This window comes from Saimiri boliviensis, chromosome 19, assembly GCF_048565385.1.
Source record: "Saimiri boliviensis isolate mSaiBol1 chromosome 19, mSaiBol1.pri, whole genome shotgun sequence".
Lineage (NCBI taxonomy): Eukaryota > Metazoa > Chordata > Mammalia > Primates > Cebidae > Saimiri > Saimiri boliviensis.
Window position 1 is genome coordinate 8,965,936 of NC_133467.1, and position 15,885 is coordinate 8,981,820.

At 36.1% G+C, this 15,885-nt stretch overlaps 1 protein-coding gene across 8 annotated transcripts in view; it reads right to left on the reverse strand.

Moving 5' to 3' along the window:
- Positions 1 to 15,885, reverse strand: part of HMCN1 (hemicentin 1) — a 677,492-nt gene that overhangs the window by 208,536 nt on the left and 453,071 nt on the right. For 6 of the 8 annotated variants that reach the window (XM_074389731.1, XM_074389733.1, XM_074389732.1 and 3 more), the window contains 4 exons: positions 13,044 to 13,185; positions 11,821 to 11,948; positions 9,558 to 9,671; positions 4,959 to 5,117 (listed from right to left, as the gene is read on the reverse strand). In XM_074389731.1, the coding sequence (XP_074245832.1) occupies positions 4,959 to 5,117; positions 9,558 to 9,671; positions 11,821 to 11,948; positions 13,044 to 13,185 (543 nt within the window). Of the gene's footprint in view, positions 1 to 4,958; positions 5,118 to 9,557; positions 9,672 to 11,820; positions 11,949 to 13,036; positions 13,186 to 15,885 lie in introns of those variants that run through there. The other 2 variants (XM_074389734.1, XM_074389729.1) reach the window with 2 other exon arrangements.

Below are 15,885 nucleotides of genomic sequence, written 5' to 3' on the forward strand. Positions count from 1 at the left end.
CGCCACCATGCCCAGCTAGTTTTTTGTATTTTTAGTAGAGACGGGGTTTCACCATGTTGACCGGGATGGTCTCGATCTCTCGACCTCGTGATCCACCCGCCTCGGCCTCCCAAAGTGCTGGGATTACAGGCTTGAGCCACCGCGCCCGGCCTAGATTTTTCTTAATCCATCTATATGGGAATTTGACTTATAAAAATAATAGGCAAAATAAACCTATTTTGAACATAGTTAATAGATTAGCTCCTAACTTGCTTATCCTAAGTGATATGGTTTGGATCTGTGTCACTGCCCAAATCTCATGTCAAATTGTAATCCCCAAGGTTGGAGGAGGGGCCTGGTGGAGGTGATTGTATCATGGGGGCAGATTTCCCCCTTGCTGTTCTCATGACAGTGAGTGAGTTCCCATGAAATCTGGTGGTTGAACAGTGTGTAGCACCTCCCTGTTGCTCTCTTCCTTCAGCTCTGGCCATGTAAGATGTGCTAGCTTCCCTTCTGCCTTCTGCCATGATTATAAGTTTCCTGAGGCCTCCCTAATGCTTCCCGTAGAGCCTGCAGAATGGTGAGCCAATTAAGCCTCTTTGCTTCATAAATTACCCAGACTTTGATGTTTCTTTACAGTAGTGTAAGAACGGACATTAATACACTAAGTCTCTGAGACCCTAGGTCCTTTTCTCTGGATAAATGGAAGTCATTTATTCTAAAGCAGGCAGCTGTCCTGAAAAACAGAAGTTAAGTTTAGAAGTTTCAGGATATGTTAGGCTCAGAGTATGGGCAGGTAAATGCGGTGATGGACAGAAAATAAATTCCAGAACAGTACATAGATATGCAAAAGCCTGGAATCAACCAAGTACTTGGAAGCAAATCCAGTTTACTGACACATTACAACATAGGCATCAGTGCAAATGAAGACAAATTTCAATTCTCAGAACTAAGAAAGCCAAAAACAAACTTGAATAAAAAAGGATAGGCAAATCTCAACCTGTACCAACAAAACTCAATTAAGACAAGAGAAGTCACCTGTTGTAAGCAGCTTTGAGAACAGCATCAAGCACAAGACAAGCACAAGGCCAAAGAATACATGTGCTGGTATCACAAAACAAGGCAAATGAGAATACCAGGCACTAGGTAAGCAGCCAAGGCAGCATCAATGACAAGCAAACCTCAAAAATGAAGCAACTCCTAACACAGCCAAGAAGCTTTTTAAATACTTCCTACTCCTGAATGTGGCCAACATGAACTCCAAGTGAATTACAGTGGGTAGGTGGTAAATACATTAATGAAACTATGGGGAAGAAAAATAGCAGTGAGTGTAGTATGGTGCATGGTGCTTCTACCGAGGAAGCTGTTTGCTTAGAGAGGTGAAGAGTACACTAACTGGCTTCAAATGGCAACTCTACTATAGTTTCATCTGTAAGTTCGGGAAAATTATTTTACCTCCCCTAGTTAAAATATCTCCATGAACAAAAAAGGAAGGAATAATAACATTTTCTATCTCATGTTGTTAAAAGAGATGATCTTTATTCATCATGTAGCATGTAATAGTCACTCAAATATAAACTCTCAATAAACATATTGTAGAGTTAACTTATTAAATCTCAACTAGAGTTTACTATATCTAAGGTTAATTTCAATGTAGGCTTCTTCATAGAGTTTGTTAGGATGATGTTTGATCCTGAGATTCTAAGTATTTGTTTGCAAGCATCTTGAGATCTGCACAGGGTTAACGCCACAGTATAACTTTGCTGTAACTTACGTGTAGGTATGGCTGTGTACACACATTATTCTGTAAATATAAAAATCACAAACAGGTTGACCACCTTGCTCCAAAGATTATTTCATAAAACTATTCTAGTTCCCTTAGGGACAATTAAATATATATGATCCATGTGGTGACTATTGCATTATTTTAGTCAGAGATTTTATTTCTTAAAATGACTGGACACATTGTTTCGGTTCCACCAAACCACAAAGCATGAAACCACAGTCTCAGGCTCAAACCCTGTGTGGTATGGAATGCTGCAAATAAAATCACTGCCAAGCCAACTTTTTGTTTGATGCAGCCAATCCTTTTTCCTTCCAAATGACCTCACAATTTACTATCCCTTTTTACAAAGGACAAAAAGCATTGGTAACTTTCCCTGGTGACCTGAAATGTCCATAATTTAAAACCATGATAATAATAGGAAAAAGGACACTCACTAAAAGAAGCTAGAACTCAAAAATCACATCAAATAGCCTTTTCGTTATTTTTGGTCTAGTGTTGTTGATACAAAGTAATATGCCCACAAAAACAATCTGAAAGTTCAAATAGCTAAATGATATGGACAAAAGCATGCTTTCCTTCCTAAGTCATAAGCTACTTAACTTTATGCCCAACAGTTTTGCAACTCAAATGAACAATTTTATGCACTACTAAGCTTAGTACTTAACTTGTCTAAAGCCCTTTCTAAAAAAAGTTAAGCTGAAACGGTGGCTTTCACATTAAAATCCCAAGGCTTAAATACTAAGCTGCTATCATATAGGCATTTCCGTATTATTTTTCAAGGTTCAGAGAATCAAAATGATCACTTAATTTGTGAAGTTAATATTCATTTATATATTTCATTAAACAGCTTTAGCGGAACAGCAGTAACAGCTGATATGCTGGGTATATGTGACGATGATGTCTTGTTTTATCTTTACAACCAACCGAAGAGGTAGGTACCATTTATATCATTATTTTATAGATGAATAGAGTCAAGCGGAAAACCCATTCCCTGTCAGAGTCCACCATTTATTTAACCACTATCTAAGTTCTGGGGAAAGTTTTGATTTGATGTGTGTTTACCTTTAAATCTAATAGTGATAACTGTAATTATCACTACAACTGTGATTTGCATGGTTCTTAGCATTTACATCTTACATCTGCTAGAATATGTAACAATAGTGTGATGTGAACAGACAAGGTCTATTCAACTTTTGTGAGCTACAATGAGAAGAGTCTAACAGCCAATATGGAAATAGTTAATACATAACAGAAACATGAATGGTGCTGACTTTAATACTAAGTTATTTGGCAATTGTGAATAATGGTCAAGGTTATAATAAATAATTTGGCTTATGCTGATGGTTCTGTCAAGACAATTACTGGAATAAATGTTGAAAAGCCATTGTTTTAGAAAGGGTCACAGAGAATGAAGATCTTGAGTATAAGTGAAGATAAAACAAAGTTAACTTCTGTTCAAGAACTAAAGCATATATATAAAACATTTGTTAGGATGTCTCCTAATCCAATGCCAGTCACCCCAGCAAGTCACCCCTGAACCCTTATATGTCATTATATGTCATATTACTGGACAGAAGAAGGAACCTGGAAATTCCAGAAGCTAAAAGAGATTATCAAGAAGGTAGCAAGTAAGCAAAGAAGCATATGCAAAAGATCCTTACGATTTCTACAACCTTTGAGGGGACTGAGGGTGCAATTACCTTTTTGCTGGGAAAAATTACTGGGACAGTTTCTCCCTCTAGAGCTAGACAAGTCTAAAAGAATGTTGGATAAACATAAAATATCTGTGCAGGAAGGAGGTAGAAGGAGAACTAGAAAATGTGGAGAATTAAAATGTTGTACTCAGTGTATTTCTTGTAAACAAGAATTCTCTATATAGTGATCCTGTTCATTTGGGCCTTAAATTTCTAAAAGCATTACTGTGTTTTACATCCTGCTTGCTGGTAGATTCAGAGCTACCCTCCACCCAGAGGTTCCAAACTTATGTTCAAGGCATTTCTCTTAACAACCACAGAGGTTAGGCATGGTTCAAACACATCTTACAGCATCCTAGACTGATTCTATAGTGGGTCTTTGTGGTCATTTTCAGTTGTGTTGAATCTCTCCCAGGGCATAGTCACCAAGAATGCAGAGAGCTCACCAGAGAGCTCAGTGGCAAGGGGATCACGAAAGATCCCAGAAAGCAAAAATTTAGCTTACATGAAACACAATTTCAAGTTTAGCTGGACACAATTTTCATTTAAAAATTTAAAACAGTAGAACTAAAATGTTTGGTGTTACTACATTCTAAAAAACAATAAAAAGCATTTTCTTTACAGTTCTAACTTTTACTTTAAAAAATCTAGGATGAATACTGTCATACACAAGTAAAAATACTGGACAACTGAATGAAACGTCATCTTTTACAAGTTCTAAGTGACGCAAATGTTAAATTATCTTAAAATTAAACTGCCAGGTTCTATTTCATACAAAGTGCACTCTGTTTTATGCTTGACCACATTGTGTAGAGACTTATTTTTTAAAAGAGACATGAGATAGGCAAAAAAGAAGGGAGGAGCAAACTTCTTGAGTGACCTACAGATAGTTGTCATGCATGCACTGAATCTTCATTTGGTCATTGACATTTATTTGTAGTTAGTGCTTTATTTTACACACTGAGGAGTAACTGCTATTGAATTTTTTTAAGTAAACGCACAATCTGCTACCTTTGCTGTCATCAACAACATCTTCAAACTGTGGTCTAGGGCCAGAGTATAATTTCTGGCCTCCAGATGTTGATACTTAGAAATTTGGTGGCAGAATGGATGACTCTTGGTAGGGAAATGGCAATCAGTGATATATTGGTGAAGCTTATAGTCTCTGAAGTTAGACAACTTGAGTTCAAATATCCAGGTTCTGCACCTCCTTAGCTCTGTAACTTTGATCAAGTTGCTTAGCCTTTATAAGCCTTAGTTTCCTCATCTATACAAAGGAGACAATTTTAGGATCTTCCCATATAAAAGTTTTTCACACAGTGAACGGTACATAGAAAGAACCCAGTAAATGCTAACTAATGTTATTATATTTATATGAAATGCACTCTCTAATTTTGTCATTCTGACGAATAATTCTACTACATCATTTCAAGGTTATTAAACATGAAAACAGCACATCAATTTCAAACCAAATTGGCCTGTAAGATCTGGAGGCTTACAGCCAACATCCAGAGTTATCTTGCCAGTCGCTCTTCCAGCCTCATTGATGGCTACACAGGTATAATCACCAGCATCCAGATCTTGTGTTTCTTGAATCTTCAAAAGTCCCAGCAGAGGGTCAATAATGAGGAATGTTGAGGGCCTCAACTCAAGATCTCCTAAGTCAAAACAAAAGGGAGAACATTAAACACTAATGTATTAAAATTGTTTACTCGGCTATTGGTTTAATTTCAAAACTCCTGAATAAAGTTGATTGCAAAGGTTTTAAACACAAGTGTTTGGCAACACAGATACTTTCTATCTAAAATCCAGACCTGTAATAAACTGTGTACAAATGTTTTCTATTTATATCTGTATGTGTAACTAAATAAAAAAGAAGAAGCTCTTTGAAGCTACACTGGGGAACCGGGAAAGCCTGGCAGTCAAATCCAAGGCTTTGTTAGGTAAGAAGAAAGTGGGGAAATGAAGGTGGAAAGGAAGTTTCTACCATCTTTGTGGCAAGATGCATTTGATTACTCAGTAGATGTTTAAGAGACCAGAGGGATTTTATTTAAGCTAATGACCAGTGCCCCAAATTTCCAAGAATCACTTTTATTTGAAGGCAGAAGATGCTTCAACCAAGCTGTGATTTAGGTTAGGCTTTTCCTTCTGCTTCCCCTCTTCCTCCTCCAAGGGCATCTCCTTACCAAAGAATAGAATTAATCAGGATGGCCAGTGTTATAAAAAAGTACATAGCACTGGAAGTTTAATGCCAGCTCAGTGTCCACATCATTTTTGTTTGTTTTTGTAAAGCTCCTGGAAGCTTTTAAGATCCTGACATGTTTGATGTCAGGATCTTAAAAGCTTCCAGGAGCTTTGAGGGCCATTGTTCTTAAAGTTTCATAGTATTCCCAGATGTCAAGTCTGAAAAGAAGGTATTCCCTAACATGTCACACAGCAGCCATCTGACCGTGGCCTAAAGACCAGGGAAGTAACTCTCAGCTTCTAAGAAGCAAAGACAACTCAGGAACTGTACTAAAATTCTCTAGGACACTGCAAACGGCAACAACCAACAGACTCAGAACAGCAAATGGACAACTCTCTTTCTGTTTATATAACTTTCAAAGGCAAGGGGGTCACAAGAGCTTCAAATTTGAAAAAAAATTACATGAGCAACCAACTGTCAGTATCAAGAACAAAGTATTTTTCAGCATTCCAATATTTAAAACCCCAATCATTCTTTTAAGCTTGCTACTGCATACCATGTGAAAATGAGAGCAGTAACGAAAGCTGTGTCGATGTGCCTCTGAGAAGTTTTATAAATAAAAGCAGATGATGTTGACATAGACTTTCCTCACACCGAGGAAGGATGCAATATGACCTCGCTGTTCATCAAGTATTAAAATGTTTGGACTAAAATGCAAAATGCATTTGGATTTTTGGAATTTACTTTCCCCTTATATTTCTTCTGTAAATGTCAGAGGACATTAACAGGATAAAATAAAGACCTTTTTGCTAGTAGCTTTCTACCAAAATAAAAATGTTTCAAGAATAGCGGTCACGAAACAAAATACAAATTGGAAAACACTAGTTCAATTAAGTTTGTGTTTTAATCACATTTTGATAGATTCTCCTTTCTTGACTTCTACTGAAAAGTTACTCATCAAATTATTGAGAAGCTATAAAAGAAATGCAGAACTTCAGATGGAAGTAAAATAGGGATTATTTACCTTTAACATTAGATAAAACTAGAAGAATGTTATACGTAGTAAAACTTTACTGACAATATATTCTAGGGTTTACAATCATTACCATTGAGGAGAGGTCTCTTTTTGCTGCAATTTAAATTGAACCCTGGCCTAAAAAGACTAACAGAGAGATCATTAACTCTGGCGAAAGATTCTTTCTAGTAATTGATGATAAGTAATTATAAAAAATGTTTGTTTAAATACTTCTTAAGTGTACTCTTAAAAATTAATGGGAACCCTGGTGAATTTTTATGTGGATTATATTTATTTGTTTTATATATATATATACACATATATATACACACACATATATATATACACACATATGTATATTTTAGAAAACTGAGAAATTTAAAAACACATGCATTCACTTATTTTTTAATAGATGCATGACATTTTTGTTTAATGAACATATCATATTTTAAAACTGTGTTTTCCAAACATGAGAAATCTAGTGAGAAGAGTGGCACCGTTTCACCTTTTTTGCAAATCTCTATAGTGTCTAATGTAGTGTAATACGAGACAGCTGAATGCTCGTATTTGCTTCTGCATTCACTCTACTGGACACCACACATCACACAGCCTCCAGAAACTCCATTACTCACTTGTGAGACAGTAAGAATGAAAAAGACAGCATCTGAGTATTATTATGAAAATAGTTTTGATCTCTTGGATCCCCTGAAAGAATTGTGGGAACCCCTAGAGCCTCCAAACCACATTTTAAGAACAGATCTAAATGAATAAATCCAATTTCTTTAATATTTTACCATACATACTCTTTTCATAAGATTTTAATAATGTTTTCATTCTTCTCTGAACCCACTTTATGCTGCTCATTTCTAAAAATAAAAGATCTAAAATTTCAGAGAGCATTTGTGCTTATAGAATTCCTTTTCTCTGATGGCCTGAAGGGAATACAGTTTTTCATTTTTTTTTTCTTTCAAACACCTACTTTATTCAATCAGAATCACCTCAAGGAAGATATGAAGAAAAAGATATCTTTATAGTGAAGGCAGGAATTCTTCCTCTTCACCCCTGTGGTTTCTATAAGGTAGCATTTTCCTAACTTTCCTGGTGTCTGGTCCTCAGTAGAGACGGGACTGGAAAGCCCACCTGCTCCTAAACCCCTCCATTTTGAGGCCAGTATGCATGCCCAGGAGTTTGTCCCCTAGATTGGCTCTTGGTGGCCCTAACTCTACTCTACTTATGCATAAACTGTCTGCCTGTGACTGGCAGGGTATGTTAGAATTGATCCTGGAGGTCAGGGCAGCTCTGCCCATTATTGATGAACGTAGGGAACACATCTGACAATATATCTAAGGCCCATAATATATTTCTGTTGGTTCATAACTTGGACAGCAAAATGACATGTTATTGAACCCACTGAGCGGTAGTATCTAGAGAGAAGAAACAGAGAGTGAATTCTAGAATCCCGCATGTAGTGGGGAAGTAGTTGCCTATCTCCTCCTTTAGTTTTCAAGCTATTTGGGAGTTTGGGACAGGCATGAAAATGAATTGATTCAGGAGTGCAGTCCCAGTTTGGAAGAATAAAATACTTTTTATGAGACTCTGCTATATACACATACAGAGAAGTTGGCATTTCCATTACTTTTTTATTTTCATGATAAACTATTAAGTGACATTTAAAATGAAGAAATATGTCTCTATATTTTCTTGATATATTTAATTATGATGTAAATTTGAAATTGGTACTTATTTCTTTGGCAATTCAAAGATTTAAGTATTTTAAGAAAGTAAAATTAGTTTATGTTAACGAACATAAACCTGATTAAGGAGCAAATTCAGAAAAGCTTTCTTATCAGAGAAAACATGAAGACTAAAAATCTTTCAGCATGGAAAACCAGGAAAATGGCATTACTTCCTAGCTTCCACCTTGCTTTTGATTTATATTATTTAAAACTATTTATTTTCTACACAAAGCCTTTCTTTTTCATCTCATGTTCCCGCAGAGTTTGAATCTGAGGTGAATTCCTAATTTTGTGATTACGACATCAACCTGTTGCCATGGAAATGTTTGTGATTTAACAAACAGAATCATAACAATAGTGCTTTGTACTATTTAACACTTTTCATCTGACGATTAAAAAGTATTTTCCAAACAGCGTCTCAATAATCCTAGCAACCTCTTGGTTAGAGTGTCTGCATATTTTTTTTCTTTTTCCCATAATTGGAAGAACTGAAACAGAAGCAGAAGCAGGGCTTTTTACATAGATATCTACTGTCAGCATCTGAGCCTGAGCCAGGATCCAAGTGTATTCTCACCAAGGTCAAGTGACACCTAACTGTTATTTTATTATGAAATCACAGAGGTATAACCTTTATGTTACAAATACAGAAAGATAATTTCTATAGTTGAGATAAGCATTTACCACGTATGATGAAGTTGACCAATAAATACATTTGTCTTTCAACTATCTGCAAGCTTCAATATGTATCTTTATTTGAACACTTTGCAGAAAGTATCCTTGTGAATCTAGAAAACTTTTTAATAGTGAGAGCCATCATCTCTAAGAAAACGGAACTAAAATCAGTGGAGCTATTTTAAACGTTAGCAGAGTATTCTTGGATAATTGTCTTCAGCAAACAATCCTAAACTAACAAAGAGAACGTTCAGTTGGATTAGCAAAGCGAACTTTTCCTGCTTTGATTTTCACAGTCCTGTAATCCATACCAGATGTCAAATCCTGAAATTCCGAGTTGAGAATTTTGAACTATTGTCTCCAGTGAGATCATAAACACATTTTATGGGGCTGCTAAGTCACACACCAAAACAAATTTTTAACAAATTATTTTTTTAAAAAAGAAAACAAAACTAAGTGAACCAGACACAAACATACTGAAGGAACGTACCTTTGAACCATTGAACTTGAGGTGGAGGAATACCAGATGTTTTGCATTCCATAACGGTTATATCCCCAAGGGCAACCAAGAGCTCACTCTGAACTACCCTCAACTTAGGGGCTTCTGCAAAAAACAAACACGCAAACAGTCAACATTTAGCACAAGACCACATGGATTTTGTTTAGCTTACTAAATGAACCAATTAAAAATCTACCAGAATCGATGTGCTTTTGGCCAGTTCAACATTTATAAACAAAAAGAAACTTACAACGCACATGCACATAGATGTATGTGATAAAAATATCACTTATCAAGGTCAAAAAAAGGATACCAGGAAAAAAAAAATGACTAAAACAAAAAAAAAATATGATAAAAATAGTCCAAAAAATTTAGAAAATTGAAAGTTCTTTATGAAAAAGTTACATAAGGAAAGAAAAATCATAGAAATCAGAATATCTTATAGAAACAATACTAAAAGAACAGAGAGAGGAGTAATTCTAAGAAAATACAGTCAAAAGAGAGGCAATGGTAAGACTGACAGCTAAATTAAGACTTGAGGATAATACAACTGCAGATGAATTTGCTAACATTTTCTATGTCATTGTAAGGATATTCATGTGAACTACAGGGAGCCATTTGCAGTCCAAGCCTAAAATTTGCGTTTATAAAAAGCAGAGTCTCCTGGTTTTGACCCCTTCTGTTCCCTGCGATGCTAAATATAGACATTCTCTAAATTTCTGTCCTTCACTCTGTTTGCTTCACCGGCTTGCCCAAGGGTTCGGCTGACTCACACATTTGTGACAAGGTAGTTTAGGACTTCCTAACTTCAGTTGAGGTATTTTTAAACAAAGCTAAGTTAACTTCTCACAGATGATTCCCACTGCTTTCAAAATTCCATAGAATCTCTTTCAAAAATCATAAATGGTTGCATAGCTTTTTTTTTAACCTTACCCTCCGTTACACTTCCTCACTTGTCACAAGGTATAGAGCTTCACTGATAGCCCTAAACACAACAGACTTTTACTCTCCTATCTTCTTTCCCTTTCCTAAAGCTATTTCCTCTTTGCAAAATGCTTTTTTGCCACAACTCTTCAAATCCCACTCACTCCTCCAGACTGAGCCTAAATCCTGTCTCCTTTGAGAAATCTTTGCTAATTCCTGTCTGAGTTAATCTGCCCCTCTGCCAACCTCCGACTGCAGTACTTGTCTGTCTGCCTTGCTATATAGTCCCATATGTATCCACCCCCATTATGTAAATTCTTGAGAAGTAAACGCTACATGACATACACTTTTTAAGTTTTACACTCCACAGTCCCCAGCACAGTATTTTGCATACCACACCTCTAAAGGTACTTAGTAAGTTAAAATAAATGTGTTTAATATTATGGCTTCTATCTGAATGAACCAAAATTTGTTTTCACAATGGAATGTAGAATTCTGTTTCAGTCACTTGTTCTGCATTTCCAACTGTTTTTCCCTCTATGCCTGGGTATTCTGTGAACATTTGTAATTCAATTTTCTCCAAATCTGAGACCACTTTCCCTTTTAAAGGTATTTACCATGTCCCTTCTTCATTTCTATAAATGAGACCGCTTCTTTCCAGGCTCTCAGTTCAAAGCTTGTGACATTTTTGTTCTCTCCCTCACCTATACCTTCAAGTACAATTTTCTGTCTTTATTATCTCTTTTGAATCCCTTCTTCTGTACTGACAGTTTCATTATCTTACGGTGAATGAGGCTGAATAAGAATGAATGAAATGATGGATTGCTAGTCATTGATGATATACAATCTATAACCTGGATCTGAGTATATGATACCTTTATCCTTTATTTGACTAAGAAAGACAAAATTAAATAGAAATATTCCATAGAATAATTTTCATGAAGCACACTTTTAATAAATGTTTAAGTTTGAAGGGGAAAATTGAAAATAAAAAGTAAAAATGATACACAGTTTTGAATGTAAGTAGAAATTATAAAATGTAAGCTAAGCTAGAAAGGATATAGAATTTATTAATTTGAAAGTAAAATATTACAGAGAACAGATGAACAGATTACTCCATAACCTGGAAACTTCCTTGATTTCTGTTAACTAATGAAGCTTTTCACTCTATCAACTTTTAACTTAAATTAGTTACAATATTTGCTTCAATCAGTGTGTGAAATAATTATAATATGTATACCTTATTAATATTAATTTTCAAAAAGATATTTTTGCATTGCTTCATATGATATTCATCCTATTTTAACTCTTTTAAACTGACTATACTTGCCAATGTATCTGAGAGTAGAATTCTGTTTATCTGTTCCAGCTGAATTACTTGCCAGGCAACCATAGATCCCTGCATCTTTGGGAGCTGCATTTTTGATAAATAAGGTACCATCTGAGGTCATCCTATATCTACGAATAAAAAACAAAAAGAATATAAAATTGAAAATACCATAATAGTAATATCAAGATAATACAGTGTTTTCCTTTAAAATATTTTCAAGCACTTTAGAGTTAACATTTTTGGTTGCAGAAATGCTTATCATCATTATTTTACAAGCAGAAATACAGTAATCATAGATATCGTGTATCCAGTATTGGCTACGTGCCAGCCACTGCTCTAGAAACTTTACATTTATTTACATTTAAAATTTTCCTAACACCCTAATGAGTTCAATACTAGTCACATCTCTGTTTTACAGGTGAACAAAGAGGTAACATAACTCACCCAAAGCCAGAGTTAGTAAATGGAAGAACTGGAATTTGTACCCAGGCAAATCTTGCTCCATGTGGTGAACTGCTATACTAAACAGTTCTTCAAAATGAACACCTTAGAGATGTAACGTCACATGGGGCACAGAGTCAGTGATGATCTAGGAACAGAATCTGGCTCAACTTGCCGGATCATACCTATGACCTCTTCACTGCCAAATCCAGAATTGGAAGCCCCGTGGCTGGATACTTTGTTGTTTCTATTCCGTGTGTTTATTATACTCTAGAAGCATGAGGGGATTCAATGCCTTTAAAAAGCATCCAGGAGAATAAAATATTTCCCACTGTAGTTTGGCAAAAGTGAAAGTAATTACAATGTCTGCACACATTTTAATTTGAGCTACTGGTCTGTTCTTGGCCCCTCTCTTCTATTAAATCCAGGACGATGTCTTTAATCAATTTATTAAAACTATATGCTATTCTCCCTCAAGGAAAGTCTATTATCCTCATTTTAATTACTCAAGGTGAACTAACTGTCTTGGTGCCATGTTTGCAACCCAAAGTACTGAGAAGCACTTGGGCCCAGCTATTGAATTCAAGACTTAATAACTTCAAACCTTATAAAGTCATCATTTATATTATTTTGACAATCAAAGCCTGTTTAGAAAATGTAAAGCTATCTATTTTGGTCAAACCTCCCTTAATATTAAGGATTTGGTCATATTAGTTTGGTCTAGAAGTCTCATCAATTTTTCTCACTCAGTAAAAACAAAGAACATGATACAAACCCAGTACCTGTGTGAACCCACGATAAACATATCATTAACGGTCCAGGCGATCTTTGGTTTGGGATAACCTGTTGCAGAACACATGATGGAGACCTCAGACCCTCCTGTGAAAGACTGATTCCTGGGCATCACAGTGACTTTGGGTGGTTCTGCAAATAAAAATGTATGTACGTAGAAAAAAGCCAATTTATCTTGACGTTAGAAGTTTCCTATGTCAGCAGATTTGAAGCTTTCTCACCACCACACCTTTATTGCCTTCCTTTATGAATGACCCCCATCATGGATATGGCAGGAAAGAAACCAATGGTAATGAAAACAAGGGAAGTAAACTCTCTTCGAAAGTAAAATGAATTTGATCCCGATGTTATATTTCTGTGTTTCTGCCGGTTACCATGAAGCCCCTTGTGGCTTGCTTCCACCAGCTGACCTCCAGTTTATGCCATGAATTTGACACTTCCCTATAAACCGGTTCCCAGGCAAAGTCTCTAGGTAGAGCTTTTGGCTCTTTCCAGACAACGAATGTAGGTTTGGAACCACAGCTTTTCCTGACTATGCTGTCTGCTTTGTTCGAACTGATCTTTCTGTTTATTTGATCATAAACTTGTTAAGGTCAGAAACCATGTACTCATATTATTCCATATTCTATTATATTCTATAGCATTTAACATCCCTTGCATAGCATGTAGTGGCTTGCATATAAAAGACACTTAAGACTTTTGATGGAACGCAGGTTCCTAGACTACAGTCTGGCTCTGAATTGTAACAAGACCCTGCTACACTGCTCATTTGACTCATGTCCGTGTATCCACACACAGGACCGCAACTTAACAAAAAATACCAGCTATTGAAACTTTCTCTTTCATTACACTTCCATGGCAAGAAAAAGACTTTTGAAAATGAAACACTAAATCAGGAGTTTATCACAAAAAATTCACAACTCTCTGAGATAATTCTGGGATGTTGATATATTTGTTTTAATCAATTACATGTTTTACCTCTATGTTACTACACAATAAGAATTAATCTTCAAAGAAGGCACCATCAAAGAGATATTAAGTAACTCCTAATGTAAATATCTGCCACTCACGGTAAACAAAACTAATTTCCACCATGTTTGAAACAGATTTCATAAATATTAACAGAAATAAACACATTCATTCAATAACATCTTTTTTTTTTTTTTTTTTTTGCAGAATTATTATGTGCCAGGTACTGTGCTAACTTGTAGGGACACATGGATGAACCTAACAGGCATGCTGTCTGCTTTCCATTTAATTTGGTTTTTACTATAAATAAAATTGAGAAATTCCATTAGCCATTTAGATGTGGATCTCTTTATGATGTATCTTTCCTGTAAGTTAGTCTGCAAACTGTGGCTTAGTTTCACTTAGAAAACATTAGCTTGGTGAATCTCTATACATGTGAAAGAGATACAGATGGTACTGCTGGGCGGCAGCAGCTACACAACTGAAGGAAGCTAATCAGTGCCTAATTGCTAGCAGCTTACAATTGACCCCTCCCCTTTTTTCCTGTTTACATTGTGTTCTTCAAATTATGATCTAGTCTTTGAAGTTAATGTTTAAAGGATTTTTTCCGGTCCATGAACTTGGTTGATAGCCTCATTATTCCATGGATTCTTGTTGGTGAGCATAGGGCTAGAGAAATGTGTGAGGTCAAGGGCAGACTGAATATGGCCAGTAAGTTCAAACTGTGATTCCATCTGGAGTCCATCAATTCTGAAATTCTGAAGGACTACACATGCTGTAGGGATGTTGCAGATAATTTTCAGGGAATCGGGTGGGTAGGGGAGAATGAACAGTTCTTTCTCTTTGGAATTTACTGAAACACATTTACTCAACCCCATCCTCCTAAAATAAAATGCTTCTCATGTCTAGCTAGCGACATGGAATTGCTGCAAAGATTCAAGCAACTCTCAGAATTTTTGTCCAAACTTGGTGCCTTCAATGTAGTCTGCCAGAAATGGCCTGGCATCTCTCCCAGCAAAAATCCCACTGGTAGGCTCTATAGTTCAGATATCAAAGTAAAAATAAGTTAGTTACCCAAACCAGGATGCAGAGAGCTAAGAGGTCACTGAGCAAATCCAGTCTGGATATAGGGTGCTGCTCAGGATCATGAAATAAGTCTGTGTGTAATACACAGATGGGATGACATCATCCCACAGGAGGTGAGAAATTTACCATTCCCTTAGAAAGAATATTCCTGCTGATAACATACAGAACATGAACAGATAGAGAGAAGCCAAATTAGATTTCTGTTAAGTAACAGTTGAATAAAAATGGCCAAAATGAATTAGGCTTTACTTAATCAAGTTAAATAACAGTATGATAGATCTCACTTTAGTTATTTCAACTGTTAATTTTTTAATTTCTAGAAAAAACTCATTTTAATGAAGTCGTTTCAATGGAGCAAGAACATGGAATTGAAGAACCACAGTTCAACTCCTTCAAAAAAGTAACATCATTTGCCAACTAACAAACTGAATCTACATTCCTTTATTTACAATGTAAAATCGTGTCCTGATAGGAAAAAAAAAATAGTACTAATGTTGGATTTAGAAGTCTGGAGTTCAGCTGGCCCTGGTGGCTCACGCCTGTAATCCCAGCACTTTGAGAAGTCGAGGCAGGTGGATCACAAGGTCAGGAGATGGAGAGCATCCTGGCTAATACAGTGAAACCTGTCTCTACTAAAAATACAAAAAATGGGGGTGGTGGCACATGCCTGTAGTCCCAGGTATCTGGGAGACTGAGGCAAGAGAATCACTTGAACCTGGGAGGCAGAGGCTGGAGTGAGCCAGACTGCACTCCAGCCTGAGTGACAGAGCAAGATCT